Genomic DNA, 16,247 nt, shown 5'->3' with positions numbered 1-16,247 from the left:
GATTTATTTGACATATTACTTGCTTTCTTCTCGTATGGACCAAACTTGCCCTTTTTTCCTTTACCCTTGTTTTGGGTCACAAGAATCGCAACTTCTATCTTCTCAATTTTCAATCTCTCTTCTTCTTGAACACATATGGTCAACAATTTATTGAGTGACCATGTTTCCTTCTGTGTGATATAAGTAATTTTGAAGGACCATACTAGGAAGAGAGCTGAGTATGAGTTGCACCAGAAATGGTTCAGAAATGTCAACTTCTAAGGGCTTCAACTGTGCTGCAATGTCCCTCATCTGCATGATATGTTTACGCATATTCCAAGAATCGTTGTATTTCATATCAAACGGTCGTTTGATCAGAGTGCTTGCTAAAGCCTTATCAGAATGTACATATTGGTCTTCAATTGCCTTTAGGAAGTCCTTTACTTTAGTGCATTTTGGGATTGAACGTCAAATACCTTTGTTGATATGCTTCTTTATGAGCATTAAATTTAAACGATTAGACCGCTCCCATTGCTCATAAGAAGTTTTCTCAGTAGGCGTACTTGAGTCCCTAGGAATTGGTGATTTTTCCACACAGAATGCCAAATCAAGGTCCATACACCCTAAAGTAAAAAAAAACTTCATCTTTCCAATTGGAAAAGTTGTCACAATTCAGCATAGGAGTTTGAGAACCAAAATTCATAAAAGTACTTGAAAAAACTGCAATAATAAAAATAAACTTATTATCATGAGGCAAATAAAAGTAAATCCATATCCTTCCTATTGAGCATATACATTTTCTCTTTCAAGTTTACGTGTAAAAACACAATTTTTACATTCAACTGAACTAGTACCAAAACTAATTATGTTACTAAAGCCAACAAAATTCTAAAAGAGGCACTACAAGAAAAAAGATCATTTACTACCAAAATATTTACTACAATCAAAATAATGTAGCAAAGGTAGTTTTGACTAAGAAATTGTACCCATAGCAAAAGATGTCGTTGTATTAGACTTTTGCTGCGAGAAACAATTATAACAAAAAATATATCTTTTTCTGACATAAAACATGCTATATCAAAACTCAAAATGACGTTTTCTTTTATAACTTTATTTCAGCATTTTTTTGTGATAAATTTACAAATGATGTTGCGTAAAACAATTGGCTCCAAAAGTTTTTGTTTCCCTCCTCTTTTTTATTGCAAAAATTATTTTTTTAATTAGGTCTAAGAAAATTATGTTTAAAATTTTTCTTTTTCATTGAAAAATCCTAAATACACTTCTTCTGTCTTTATAATTTTATTTTTCTCAGACAAAACCCACTTCTTCGCCCTATTTTCTCCATTTCTCATATTTCTTCTTCCTTTCTTCCCCGCTTCTCAAACACGCTTTCTGCTGCAACCCGCCGTTAAATTCATCAGCTCCGTCGTCACTTGTCCACCAAGTACCCAATAACTTTTTCAAGGGTATTTTCGACTGACATCAACCTTTTCTAGGCTGAAAATGGAGAGGGGATGATATTAACGTTTTTAATGGATATATATATGTAAGTACGCAAAAATAAGTATGATTTGCGTAATTTCACTATAAGTCCATGAGTTTTAGGTGATTTTTTATAATTAACATTTATAATATATATAATTATGAATATCATCACTAAAAAATATAAAATCATATCGTAATATTTTACTCGTGCTCTTGAAGATTTAAAATTATATAAATTTCCAATAAAAAAGTGTGATCAAGTTGAGCTTGTGAACTCCCAACCAATATTTGTTGATTAATATATAGTACTAGAATAAATTCACGAGAATGCTGCCATTAATTATTTATTGATGTACGATAATTATAAATTGGGAAAAAAGAGGTAGGTAATTAATTAAATTAAGAATAATAAATATATATGTGAGGTTGCACGCGTGTGATGAATCAAAATTGAGACAGTTCAAAAACATGTTAGGCATCGCATCATTTGGGCAACACGGAGTTTTGGAGGAAACAGCTCTTTCTTAGACATATGCCGCTTTATTTATTAGCTTCTAAATCATACTTCATTATAACTACTTCTCAATCATCCACAATAACTATATATTATACATTAAAGAAAAAGTGGAGGATCAGAGAAGATCTTCACAAGGAACTTGGTAAAATATTTAAAATTTTATTTGATTATAAATACATTTTTATTATATATATATTGAAAAATTACAATTATCTCTCATGTGATTTGCAGAATATTATAAATCAAATTAAGAAAGTGTATAAGTATTTAAATACCCTCTGTCCTTAATTTCTGAGGGAAAAAAAAAAGAAGAAGAAAATATTGAACAAGATTGGTAAAAAATAATTACATTAATGTCCAAAATAGATAATTACATCTGATCCCAATTTTATTTATCTTCTCTGTCTTTGTGTATTACTTCGCCCATGTCGCTATATCACTATAAAAAATATGAATATTTTCTATACTATAAATCACTACAGTTAGATCAATACTATCTACTTCACTTAGATAATATTGATGCGAAAGCATAAGTTTTGATCATGGTTAAGCAACATTTGCTATGGTTTTTCTATCACCAAAATATTTGCTGCGTACAGTTTTTAACTGTAATAAATCTTTCGACCTCGTTTACAGAAATAATGCCTCATAGCAGTTGCGTAATCGTGATTAGTTGGAATTTGCCACGAGTTTTTACTTTTAAGTATGATAATTAACTATAGTGATTTTTTATTTTTTCTAATGCAGATATCTAGTTGTTTTTTTGCCTCTTTGCCACTGACAATTTTCACTAGAAATTAGGGCAGCATTAGTGAACTGACCATGGATGTGTTACACGAAGTCTGATTTAGAAAGTATTTCAGTCTGAAAATGGTTAAATTACACTAAAAGATATGAAGGGTACTTTTGAAATGTCATATCTAAACTTCGTCGCGATCCTACCAAATAGAGCTGCATGTAAGACGAAACAGATTAAACTCAATTCAAATAATTACGATTTTCAATATGATCCGGGTCGAAATTAGCGATCTCACGAGACGATCTCACTGCAGATAGTCCAACTCTTCCTAGATCAGATTTTGGGTTCCCTGAGAATAAAACACGAACCGTGAGCTCGTCGGGCACGTTCCCGACAATGACCCTCCGACGCTCAAGTTAGGTTGATCGAGAGAAATGTATGCGATCTTGAAGTTCTATCTCAATAAATGCGCAACAGTTACCTTAATAACGGCGTTTCGGGGTCTATTTATAGGCACAGCTGGATACTGTTGACTGGGCCACGTGGCCTTATCCTGCTGGCTTGCGTTCTGATCGAACGACTGTCATTGTCTGCGTCTTCGGTCGGTTTGTGCGATCCGGGTCGTGTCCTCCGTGACCCGCCCGTTACAAAAAGGCGCGGATCCTGATCGCGAAATGACTTTAATGCCCTTAATGAAGGTTAGTTTGGTCTTTTCGCGGGGGTTGCATGTGTATACCCATCATTACAATATAACCAAGATGTATTTATAATTACAGCAAACTTTAAATACTATGGATGTAATTGACCCTATTTGTTAAGCCCATATATCTGCCAGAAAAGATGAAACTGTTGACGTTGCCAATTAATAGTTAGGAGCCACAAAAAAAATGAATTATTTCTTATATTGAAATTGAGTAAGATTTTAAAATCATAGCACTTCCGAGGGTGAGACTTTGAATTCTATTGGCTATAAACAAAAAAATTGGTAAATAATTATTATTAACAATAATTAAATAAAATTGATACAAAAATTTAAATTATCAAAATTATTTTTAACATGATTATGAGTCATAACATATATTTTTGCTATAATTTATAGCTATGACAAATATTATAACCATATCAACAAAAATTACGACAAAGAGATCATAATCAATTATTATTTATCATTTTTATTTATTTTCAATCATGATAATGTGATTATTAAATGTCAAATTTGTTATAGTGAATTTGGGCTGCTGTAGATGACAATTGACAGTGGAGGATTCTCTCTGTTTCTTCGTTTATACTCAATTGACTCAAATCGTTGGCACTTTTCGCTGTTGACAATGAAAATACATACGACATGTTACATATTACCACCCTTTTATCTATGTCAAATCTTTCGGCCAAAACTTTTCTTTCTAGAAGATAAAATAAATATTTTGGTCGCAGTTCATTTATAATTTGAAGAGAGAGCAATCTTAAGTTTCATATTTTATATATATATAATTATTAATCAGTAAAAAAATCATACAATTAATCATACATTTTTAATGATAATTTTTGTCCTAGATCGTTTAATGACAACCTTTCTTTGTAATAAAATATTACTAATAATCATTTTCGCAAATAAATAATAAAATCCATTATTATGAAAAAAATATCACTAAAAATAAATAATTAATTAGTGATAGTATTAAAATTATCTTTTTTTACGCTAATCTTTTCTTTTTTTATTTACTACACCGGTTCATATATAAACCGTATGCGACTCACTCTTAGTTAAATTACAACTGAATTTATTTTATAAATTTTAATTTAAAAAAATATATATTTTATCATTCATATATTTAATATATAAGATAAAAATATGATAAAAAGATCCGTATATATCCCTAGCCCACAACATACAAGAAAGTGAAATAAAATGTGGTTTGTGTGGAAACTAAAGGGCAAGCCAGCAGCAAATCCGGCCTCCTGCCTCCACTTTCCTCCATGCATGCCACTCTTCTCATCAGGGCCCCTACCAATTATTTATGCATGTTTTCCTACACATAATGAGATAATAACCACATCATGTTCTGATATTAAAATCAACCTATAAATGTATCTATATCACTCGCTCTCATCTTAGGTTGTATATTTCTCACACAAGAATGTGCTGAATATGTGTCTGTTTTCACTATAAAACCTCCTCGTAAATCGATATCTTGACTTCAATTCTCAGGCAGATCGAAACTCATGGGAAACCACAGGTTCAGACTCTCAGACATGATGCCCAACGCCTGGTTTTACAAGCTGAGAGACATGAGCAAGTCCAGAGCCCAAAACCCCACCAAGAAAAAGTTGCCATCTCAGCCTCAAAACCATCGAAAATCCTTGTACCAAGAATCCGTCAGAATCGAGAAATTCTATGGTAGTTCTCCTAAGAACCCCAAATTCTTTGACACTCAGTTTCCAGCTCAGGATCCTCCGCGGAGATCGTTGAAGAAACGGGCCAAGAGAAAGACCATTTACATGCCGTCTCCAGGGCAAGTCGCCCCTTCTGTCTGCATTTTCCAGGAGCCTGGAAAAGTCGATTTCTTCGACAGCCCTACTTCTCCTGACGGGGATTTTCTGGAATCGGAGTCCGACTACGATGGCCCACATCATGATCAGTCCGTAAATGAAGGGCTAAGGTCGTGGTCGTCGAGCTCCTGCAGCTGTAAGCTGAGTTCTTCAGCCACTGATATCATCATCAACGTCGACGACAGTTCCTGTGGCTCCATCCACATCGACAGGGTAACCGAATTCAACATGATATCAGAACCAGACCTGCCTCCCATTCTGACCAAGCCCGTAAGTCGAAATCCACCGGAAGGATCTCCCAAGTCCAAGAATTACTCACCGACTGAATTTTCCAGGTCGAAAAACACGAGAAGGGCAAGAACCCGGAAATCGGTTTCCAGGTCCGGGGGAGTGAAGATCCGGGGCAAGAAAATCGAAACCCGAGGAAGGAGAAGTGTGAAAAGTGAGAAGAAAGGGTTGTTCTACTCCGACAGCTTTGCTATTGTGAAGGCATCTTTTGATCCTGAGAGGGATTTCAGGGACTCGATGATGGAAATGATTCTGGAGAACAATATCAGGGCGTCCAAGGACCTGGAAGAGCTTCTTGCTTGTTACCTTTCCCTGAATTCGAATCAGTATCATGGTTTGATTATCAAGGCCTTTGAGCAAATCTGGTTTAACATGCCTGAACCCAATTTCTAGTTATAAATATTTATTATTATAATTTTTTTGTTTCTATTTTTGAGTTTATAGTTATATATAATAATTTATCTCTGTAATTTTATAAATGTAATTACTTGTAGAATGAGAAAAGTTTAACCCACACTTATATTTTTCTCTGTGATGTCTTTTTTCATTATTTTCTCTCTCTCTCTCTCTCTCTCTCTCTCTCTTATATATATATATCTATATATGCTTAAATATTTTTTTAATTCTGTAATTTTGACATTTTGACAGTTTTATCCTTTATCTTTATAAAATTATAAAAGAGTCCCCTAATTTTTTGATATTTTGCAATTTTGGTCCTTTCCGTACTGGATTTTGCAAAATTCATCGGAATAATTATGTGTGCTTCACGTGGTTCACTTAAATTGTGGTTGTTGTTCTAATAGGTTCACTTTTACCAACATGGATGAAAGTTTTTTAAAAGAAAATATATAACGTAGCACACGATTTATTCCAGCAATTTGTGCAAAATCCACCATCGAAAGGACCAAAATCGTGAAATGTCAAGAAGTTATAGAACTTTTGCAATCCTAAAAAGATAAAAGATAAAAATACCAAAATGCTAAAATTACAAGATCAAAAATATATTTAAACATGTATATCTATATATATATATATTGTCTGTCCAGTGGACGTCTTATATTGCTAGTAAAAAAAAGTTCTATTTCAGTTAAATCTAATTATTTCAAATCAATCACAAAAGAAGTATTATTGTAATTTCACCAATACATGACGGACTGATACTATCAAAATATATATAATTTGGGTAATGAGTAATAATTTTATAGAATGTAAGAATGTAGCTTTAATAATGATTTCAGTACATGCTGCCCTTTTAGGTCCAAGTAATTCAAACCTCTGAGCATAATGCAAAACCCAACAGGCTTTTCCACTTCATTTTCTCACGGATTACCTTTTCTTTTTCTTTTCTTCTCTTCTGTCTGCAGAAATGAATAATTCATTCCAAAGAAGGGAATTTTCAGACCACTTCAGTTATTACATTCTATATTCTTTCTGACAGATCCGAAGATCCTGCAGGGAAGCAAAAACTGTTGTTCTTCTCTGTTATATATTCTTGCCTTCCTTTTTCTCTTTGTTCCTTGTTTTTTACTGTAAATGTTCTCGTCCCACATTGAAGATGAAACTAATTTTACTCAGGCTGAAACCGAAATAGTTAAATCTCTCCCAATAAATCTAACTATACAGTTTCAAATACATACGCCAAGAATCCAACTTGGGGTCTGGCTAGCTCGTTTATTACTGAACCAACAACTTGTTATTCTTGCCCTCTTGAAATCATTAATTTTTCAGTTTATTTATTTATTTTAGTGGTTGATATCATTCAGAACAAAGAGAGGGCCAGGATTTCTTGATAGTGCAAACACAAGTACTTTGCGGATAAGGCATGTAGGGCTAAGTACAGTAGAAAAGCCACTTTGTGGTGTTGTCCAAAGTAAAAGTATAATGATTCAGTTGAAGGGGCTTTAGCTGTTGATGCACAAAAAAGAATGGACCCCTTTTCTCTTTATATATAATTAATTGAAGAAATTTCATTTCTTGTAATTTATTGCACATAAATCCATCATATTACGCATGCCCAAAAATCACTAGTTCTTGTCCGATTGGGGCATGCAAGACATAGGATTATGAGGACAATAATACATATACACCAAATTCTTGAATACATACAAGAAAGATAATTACAAGAATTAATGTTTGTGTGGTTGGGATAGTTCTCCTGTTGTTACTTAATATTAGTTTCGTCTAAAATTATTCTCAATGAATTATGATAAAATATTACCCATTAATTATTTATATATACTAAGCCAACTACAAAATATTATAAAATTACAGCGTCAAAATACAAAAATTAGTCTCAAATTACGTGAGTAATTAAAGTTGCATTCAAATCATTATTAAACATTTATTCAAACCCGACTAATTATTTTCTATTAAATTATAAGCTCTTTAAACAAAATATAATTTGTTTTCCCTAATTCTACTCGATTTACTTATATTCCTATTTCTTAAACTTGTCCAAGGAAAAGTGAAAAATACTCACGAAATATTGCACAAAATATTGTTGTACACATACATAACTAATTAGGAATGAAATAACATTAAATAAAGTTGATTTAGGGAAAGCACATATAAAGGATGCAAAAAATCTGGCAATCAGGTTTAATTTAGTTGGCGAATTTGAGGCCTCATACCTTAGAGGTCATGAGTTTGAACCCACCAATGTGTGGGATGTTGTTTCACTACATAGTATGTATTGTCTTTTTATTGTAATAGTAGGTGTTATTTACATGTAATTTATCTGATATTGTTAATCAGGTATGATTATTGTAGTTGTTTTTATCAGATATAGATATTCGATATGAATGATTCTAATCGATTTATTTTAAATAGTTATAATTCATCGCTTTCATATCAAACAAAAAATAAAAAATACAAAGAATCTATTGTAAAATATGTAAGAAAAAGTACTGGTCATATATAGTTATGTGTTGAGAGATTGTTTAATATATATAAACGATCTTCAATCACATATTTATGCTATACATCGATATTATCTCACTATAACTATATTTTTAAATTATAATTTAATATTAATATAATTTTAATTCAAAAAAATACAGATTAATTATATATTAATATAATACAAAAATGTGATAGAAAAAATGACGTTGGAATGATAGAGTCAAAATCTTACGTAGGAATCCTCAAATTCTGGGATTGATTGAAGACCGCATGGAAGTATGACATAATTATATGACGATCTGCGCTGTTGTTAGGAGACTTTTTACAAACTTCATCACCGATTGCCGTTCTCGCATTAATTTGTCTTTTCATTTTTTTTTTTATTTTTTTCTGGTGAGTTCTTCCAGAAAACATGCAATATATTCTGATTAATTTAAATTCTGACTCAATAATACATTAACGAAAGATTGTATTTTTTCATCCCATAATTTAAAATTTAGAGGGTGTTTGGCTAAATTTTTTTAAAATATTTTATAAGTTCCTACATTTTATAAGATATTTTTGGAGTTTATAAGATGTTGGATCTTATTTTAAAAATAAACGTGTTTGAATAAAATAAAATGTTAAAACTTATAAGATGTGAAAATATCTTATAAGGTGTTAGGGTGTTTCGGCATAATAAGGTCTTTTATTGGTAAAACGACTAAACTGGGCATGATACTATTAGAATCAAATAAGTTGTTATTTTTTGACATATTTTATTTTAAACAAATTTAAAATGCTTTTATAAATAGTACATATTAGTTTAGTTCCAAATAAAAATTTAAGAGATAATCTTTTTACAATAAAAAAATAATGAATTATGACCTAAACTTTTGAATAAAAATAATATATATGTACGTTTATACTAGTTGAATATTAATTTAGATATATAGTTTATATATTCTTTGTTAATTGAATAACTATTTCTAGTTGTATAATTTATAATGTCTTGGATTTATATTTTTCAGTAAATATAATTTCATATCAATCTTATTTTTATTTAACTATAATAATTTATTATTAAATAGTTGAGTACTATATCTTTTTTGAATGTTAGAAAAATTAAATAGTAAAAAAAAAAATTAATCTTGGAGAGAAAAAGAGTGTGTGTGTGTGTGTGTGTGTGTGTGTGTGAGAGAGAGAGAGAGAGAGAGAGAGAGAGAGAGAGAGAGGAGTGTGTGAATGGTGATAGTTTTGTCTTATGAAATATTAATTTTGTATAGCTTATAAGATCTTACAAGAAAAGTTAGGAAAATTAATTTTTTTTAAAAAGCTTATAAGATCAAAAACATCTTATTTTGAAATCTTATAAACTATTTAAAAAAATATTGCCAAACACTTTATTGGAGCTTATAAGCTCTCTAGCATCTTATAATATATTTTTAGAAGCTTATAAGCTTAGCCAAACGCCCTCTTAGTATTTCAATTCAATTGTTGACAAAAATTTCAAAAATAGTTTAACTTATAAAAATGTCTCATTTTTAATTATTCTATCAATTTTCAGCAGTTAATTAACGAAAAAAAAAATCAATTATAAGTCAAGTAGCTGTTATTTTTTCATAATTAAGAAAAAATGACCACATGACTTGCACATGATAATTTCCATTAGTTTCATAAAGGAAGCTGATAGAATGACTAAATTAAGAATTTTTTCAAGTATTGAAACTATATTCGAAAATCTAATAAACAACTAATTAAAAGTGTACAATGTCTAAATTATTAAGGAAATTAATGCAATTTTTGCATACATCGAAACTCAAAAAATGAAACATATTATGTATGTTATATTAAATTAACTATGACATTAGATTATATGTAATCAGGTACGACGTGTTTTTAATTAATATTGTATTTGATGCCGCAAGTGACCTGTCTATAATAAAAGGACTCATGCATATTTTATTATGTCCGAACATATTTTCAAATTCAATAAACTACTTTTTATACGTAATTTTACATAGATAGATAATAAAAGTTAATAAAAATTAGAATTTTATTATAATAACAGTAGCTTTTAAATATGTACGTCGTCTCTTTTCTCTTTTAATTTTGTTATGATATTTCATATATATTGCTTTCTTATTTTTATTAGTACTACGATTATTAATACAATAGTACCTTTGGCTAAAAGTTAGAACCACTCTTAGAGGTGTTTTTAGCGATTTTGTCTTTTCTGTAAATAACTCCAATTTTATTTCCAACTACTTTATCTTCACTATAATTATGTTAATCTAGATTTATCCTTTCTCAATTTATTTTTCAAATATTTACATCTAAAGTTGATATGAGTTCGTCAAATAATTTTAAAGATTTAATACTAATGTGGGCAAAAGCTGCACGTTCATGAAGCTCGTGGACGTTATATCTTTTGGGCCAAATTCTTTTATAAGTCTGAAACGGGACCTACAAAAGAAATATTAGAACTTCGATGCCCAAGTCAATATACGACTTTAGAGCAATAGAATTTGAAAAGAAAAATATAATAATGAGATAATGAGCTATGATATAAAGATAATTGAAGTAAAAACTTGTGCTAGAATGAGTTCTTGTGTAGGTAGGATAATCGTTACCTTTGACCTGAGGGGTAAGGATCAAACCTACTCTTATAGCTGAAGTCCCCAGCAAATGAGGAGTCATGTCCCCTAGGGAGTTGGGAGAGGTGGTTGTTGTAGATAGATCTCCTCAGAATTAGGCATGGGAGTCCGACCTAATTGCTGGAGATCAAGGCGGGACAGGGCCTTGTTGATCATATCCCGATTTTGTAGGGGTGGTTGACCACATGTGGGGCCTCATCGGGTCCTTGTTGTGCTCCACGTGTGCATCCTTGTCCTCTTCAAAATTTACTGCCACCTGGGCGAGCGTCCTTCTAGCAGACGTTGCATTTGGGCTCATGCCTTCTTGGGTCAACAGACTCCGCCTTTAGGTTTCGTCCCCATTGGACCTAGCTGAGTGGGTGCCTTCCTGGTCCTTTTCAGGCTTCTTGCTTCATTAGTTTGTGTTAGGCTCTTGTATGGGGGATGTGAATTGGGGTAATTATTCACTTAGTCCTATTTAGAGTAAAGATTTTTGGTAGGGATGCCTTTGTCTCGTTTTCGGAAAGTCTTTTGCGAGAGCGTCCTTCCTAGCGAAGGAAAAGGGAGACAACCCCATCAATTTTGGTAACTGTTATGTCAGATTCGATTTGATGGCTGAAGCTTAGCCTGATTTGGGGTGTGTGCTTTATTGGGTGTTAAGTGGTAATTGCCTCTCAAGTAACACACTTTCTGGGTGACTGCCTAAAATGAGGCAGTTACTTGGCATGAATGTGGGTAACTGCTTCCTCTTCTAATCACCTTCTTACTTAGCAGCATCTCTTTCTTGTTGGAGGAGCTAAATGACCACCCCCATGACTGTCAGGGTCTATTAGATGAGAGACTTCCCTCTCATTTCGGGTTAAACCCCAAAGCAGCCCCTTTGGAAGACCTCTTGTGTATTTAACATTGGCAAACTGAACTTTACCTTTTATGTGTGTCAATCATGTTGATTGAATTTATTTATTTTTTATTTTGTAGAAAAAATCATGTACAATAAACTGTTGAGAAATTATGCTTTGGGCAACCCAGGAAAGCGATCAACAGCTACCCCTTCCTCCCAGGCTTCTAGGGGGACTCCTGCTTCTAGTAATTCCCAGGGGAAATGCCAACATCTGCAACCCTACGGGGATCTTCGAAGAGGGCTTAAGGGAGCTCCTCACCATCCTTATCCTAGGGCCCCCTTATAAGTGTCCATGCAGTCTGCAACCATGCCTCCCTTTCTTCCTTTGCCTCCTCGGGATGCGGGCCACCCTCTCCCTCGCGCCAATATCTTACAAGCAACTGGGGCATTTATACGCGCCAGCCTCTTGTGATTGAGAGGGAATGAGGGCCGGGTATCATTGCTGAAATCTTGAAGGGGTGCCTACCTTTGGAGATAAACGTTCCTTATCCTCCCTTACCAAAGAAAATCTAGATAGATGTTGTCTTGCCGTGTTGCTAAGGTAAGATGATTTGTATTTTTTCCCATATTTTGAGGTTGGCTAAGCTTGTTTCTAACTCTTTTATTTTGTTTTTATAGAAGGGGTGATGCTAGGGGAAATCTTGTCTTGTTTGCAGGCAACACCTCCCCTCTTAGCGATTAGTTAGAGGAGGAACCTGGAAAACAGGGTGGAACTTTTGTTAACTAAAAATATCGAACTAAGGGAGGCAAACAAAGAAGACATGGGGAAGTGTTAGTATGCTTTTAAGTTACAGGAGCTCCTAGCCCTCACTAAGACATAATTAGAGGTACTGTTGAAAGCAGCTGAGCGAGCCCGGCTGGACTTCCCCAATTTTGGTGAGGGTTAGAGGTATCTGGAGTCATACTAACAAAGCTACTTCCCTGAATATAACAAGTCTGAAATTTTTAGGGAGAGGGCGAAGATAGCTGGGTCATTTATGATGTACAACTTCTAGGATTGCTAGGAACAGTTTGTAGCGCACGGGTATCTCCGAAGGAAGAGGAGGTATCCTTTCTAAGCTTTGAGGTGACCTTGGATAGAGCCCTCATCCCTTTATAGCCCCTCCGACTATGGATGTTGAGTCCCCCCCCTCCCCCCCGGAAGGATTTAGGTAATAAGGTTTCTTGACTTTCAACCATCTTAATTAGATTTTCCACTTGTTGAATGATATAGCTGGATTTTTTTATTTCGAATGATAATTTGAACCACCTCTTAGGACAGTCATAGCATAGGCGTGGACCCCTCCTCCTACCAACCTACCTTGAGCCATGGAGGTGGACGCCTCAGAAGAGGAGCCCCCAATCCCTACCTTCGACACTGCTCCCGCCTCTTAGAGGAACCAACGACTCCCCCTCTATCGGGGCAAGAGCTAACCAAGAGTGAAGAGAAGACCCCGTCTATAGAGCAAGAGAAATAATATACCACACTCCCCCTGAGTTTTTAGACAATCTTCTATGCATTTCATTTGTAATTTTGTATATTTGACTTGAAGGCTAGTTGCCTTTACCCTATTTTGTTATGCGCTTTTTTTATTTTTTTCATCCTTACGCTTTTTTACTTATCCTGTTGTGGGATGAAATGTTGGACAAATATTTACAAGAAGTAAGGCAGAGTTACATGTTCCTGCGTATTTTTTTCAATTTGAAGCATAACTCCCCTTTAATTGACCATCTACTATGGTGAGTGAAGATATTTAAAAGAGAGAAAGAATGTGGGTGCCTATTACAAACAAGGATTTGGTATGATAATCATGTCTGTTTAGGGCTTTTTTAAAGATAATGTGCCTGTTGCCTAGCAGCGCTTATTTTTCAAGCAATGCCTGTCAAGCGACAGGGTCTTAATTTGCTAGTATAGAAATAAGAAATTTTTTGTTCTAAGTGAAGAATCTTATGGAAACTATCTGTCTTACTCATTAAAGCTTTCCGGGGGGATTACTTTTGTAGGGCAATGTTTGTTTAGAAGGGAGCCTTTCTGAGACAAGCTTGTTCTTGTTAAACATTTGTTCTGGAGAGGTCCCCGTCTGGGAGGCAGGTTATTTCTAACAAGGATGCCTAATTGGGGGCAGGACTTATTTTTTGAGGAGGATGTGTGCCTGGTTCAATCGTAAAATCACTTGAGGTTATGTACGTTCCATGATCTAGACAGGGGGCATTATTCCCCATGTTCTAACTCATAAGCCTCGTGTCCCTCTACTTCAGTGACTTTATGTGGTCCTTCCAAATTAGGGTGTAATATTCCAATTGGTATCTGAGCATCCACCTTTCGAAGTACCAAATCTCGTATTTGGAAATTTTGGGATTTTACCCATTTTTTTGTGAGCATTGATTATCATACTTTTGTATCGTCGCATTTGAGAAAAATCCTTTTCTCGAAAGTTTTCAATAAGGTCTAAATTTTCCCTGAAAAGGTTAGTGTTACTCTCTTCCGAGTAGTGTATGATTCCGTGAGAGCGCATCCCTATTACTACAGGGATGATAGCTTCTATCCCATATACTAAGGTAAATGGCTTTCTGCCATGGAGGCCCTTGGGGTGGTTCCGTAAGCTCAAAAGATACTGGTTAACTTTTTTGCCCAATTATTTCCATCCTCCTCTTGATCTCTTGTATTAATATGCGATTGGTGACTTCTATTGCCCATTGGCTTGCAATTTAGCTAGAGAGGTGAATCTTTGCCTGATGTGTAAACTTTGCACCAATCTTATATTTTATGCCCTTGAAATGATCAACTATGGACTAAAATTATTTCTCGAGAGAACCCATAGCAAAAAATGATATTCTTTCATATAAATTTCATAACCTCCCGCTCAGTGTTTCATGCAAGGGGCTCTACTTCCTACCATTTTGTAAAATAATTAATGGCCACCAACAAAAAATTTCTCTAGCCTAGGGCCAAGTGAAAAGGTCCCACTAAGGCAAAATTAATATTTTAAACTTTTTGGTCAAAATAACAAAATGCAATATCAATGATAAAAATATCAAATGATAATTTTAAAGTTGCCGCTAAAAAGTATTTATTAACTAAGTACAATAATTTTTATCTTTCAAAAATTGAAATGTGCTACTTGTTTCAAATTATTATCCTCAAACATAAAATTCAAATCGGAGTGAACCAAAATTACCACCTCAAAATTATATGACGAAAGATGCAATTTTCCCTATTACTATTTATATATGATCATTTATGCCCAAAAGTATTGAACTACAAATTCTAGGTTGGACAAGGAAACAAAACAAAGTAAGAAAAGTGGAGACTTTAGTAAAAGGTTGCAAGAACATGATAATTGAGGTACGTAGGATCCACCTCAAAGTTTTCCAAGGACACAAGTTAGTGGACATGCAAAATTAGAATTATAATATGTCCACATATTACAAATTGACAAGCCATGCTTTAAAACATCATGGCCATGCATTAGTAATACATATATATATATATATATATATATGTTAGCACTAGGAACACACTTGATGCGCGTACATAGTTTTAAATTTTATTTCATTTATTTAAGAATTAAATTGATAGCTGATTAAAATCGATAAAATAAATTTGATTTGAAGACGAAAAAAAGATTATTGATAAATCTAATCTTTTAAAGTGATGAATATTTTATAAAAAAATAATATACATGAGGGTAGTTTAATCCATTCACATTATGCCGATGGACCAAATTAATTCTAAGTAATTATGGGGTCTCCTCTTAATAAATAGTATAGATTTGTGTGCTGTGTTTGCATTATTCTCAATAATTACAAGTTTTATGACTTTGCTTAGTTTACTTATATCAGGCTTTAACATGATTTATTAAATTATTAAGATATCAAAATGTTTGGAGACTGAGTCCACTCTTTAATAATGAAGTGGAAAAAAATTAAACTAAGCCAATAATGACTGATTTTTCATCATATATTTTTGTTTCCAGCCAAACATACGTAAATTTCGAGAGTATTTACATTTTTAATAAAATATGCTCAGAAATATCTGAATTCTGCTCGCATTCTATTCATATGTATGACACTTGTTTGAACTCGATTTGATTAACAATCAAACCAAACTCGAACGCCATTCTTAATATTCAATGATAATTTTTAGTTTGAACAAAATTTATGTCAAATTTACTACTAAAGATTTGCAGACAAGTTGAAATAATTGACGTAGCAATAATCCGACATGCATGGAGCAAAAAACCCTACATATTTCGATGGTGTGGGCAGCTATCACACCTCAATTTCAAAACC

The 16,247-nt window shown here is 33.3% G+C and overlaps 1 protein-coding gene across 1 annotated transcript; it reads left to right on the top strand.

The window, feature by feature from the left end:
• On the top strand, positions 4,610 to 6,080 carry LOC105163903 (transcription repressor OFP1). Its single transcript, XM_011082428.2, has one exon. The coding sequence runs from the start codon at positions 4,944 to 4,946 to the stop codon at positions 5,949 to 5,951; it is 1,008 nt and encodes a 335-aa protein (XP_011080730.1). The 5' UTR covers positions 4,610 to 4,943; the 3' UTR covers positions 5,952 to 6,080.

Source organism: Sesamum indicum, linkage group LG6, assembly GCF_000512975.1.
Source record: "Sesamum indicum cultivar Zhongzhi No. 13 linkage group LG6, S_indicum_v1.0, whole genome shotgun sequence".
NCBI lineage: Eukaryota > Viridiplantae > Streptophyta > Magnoliopsida > Lamiales > Pedaliaceae > Sesamum > Sesamum indicum.
The sequence above is the reverse complement of the archived record's forward strand: the minus strand, read 5'-3'. Positions and strand labels throughout refer to the sequence as shown.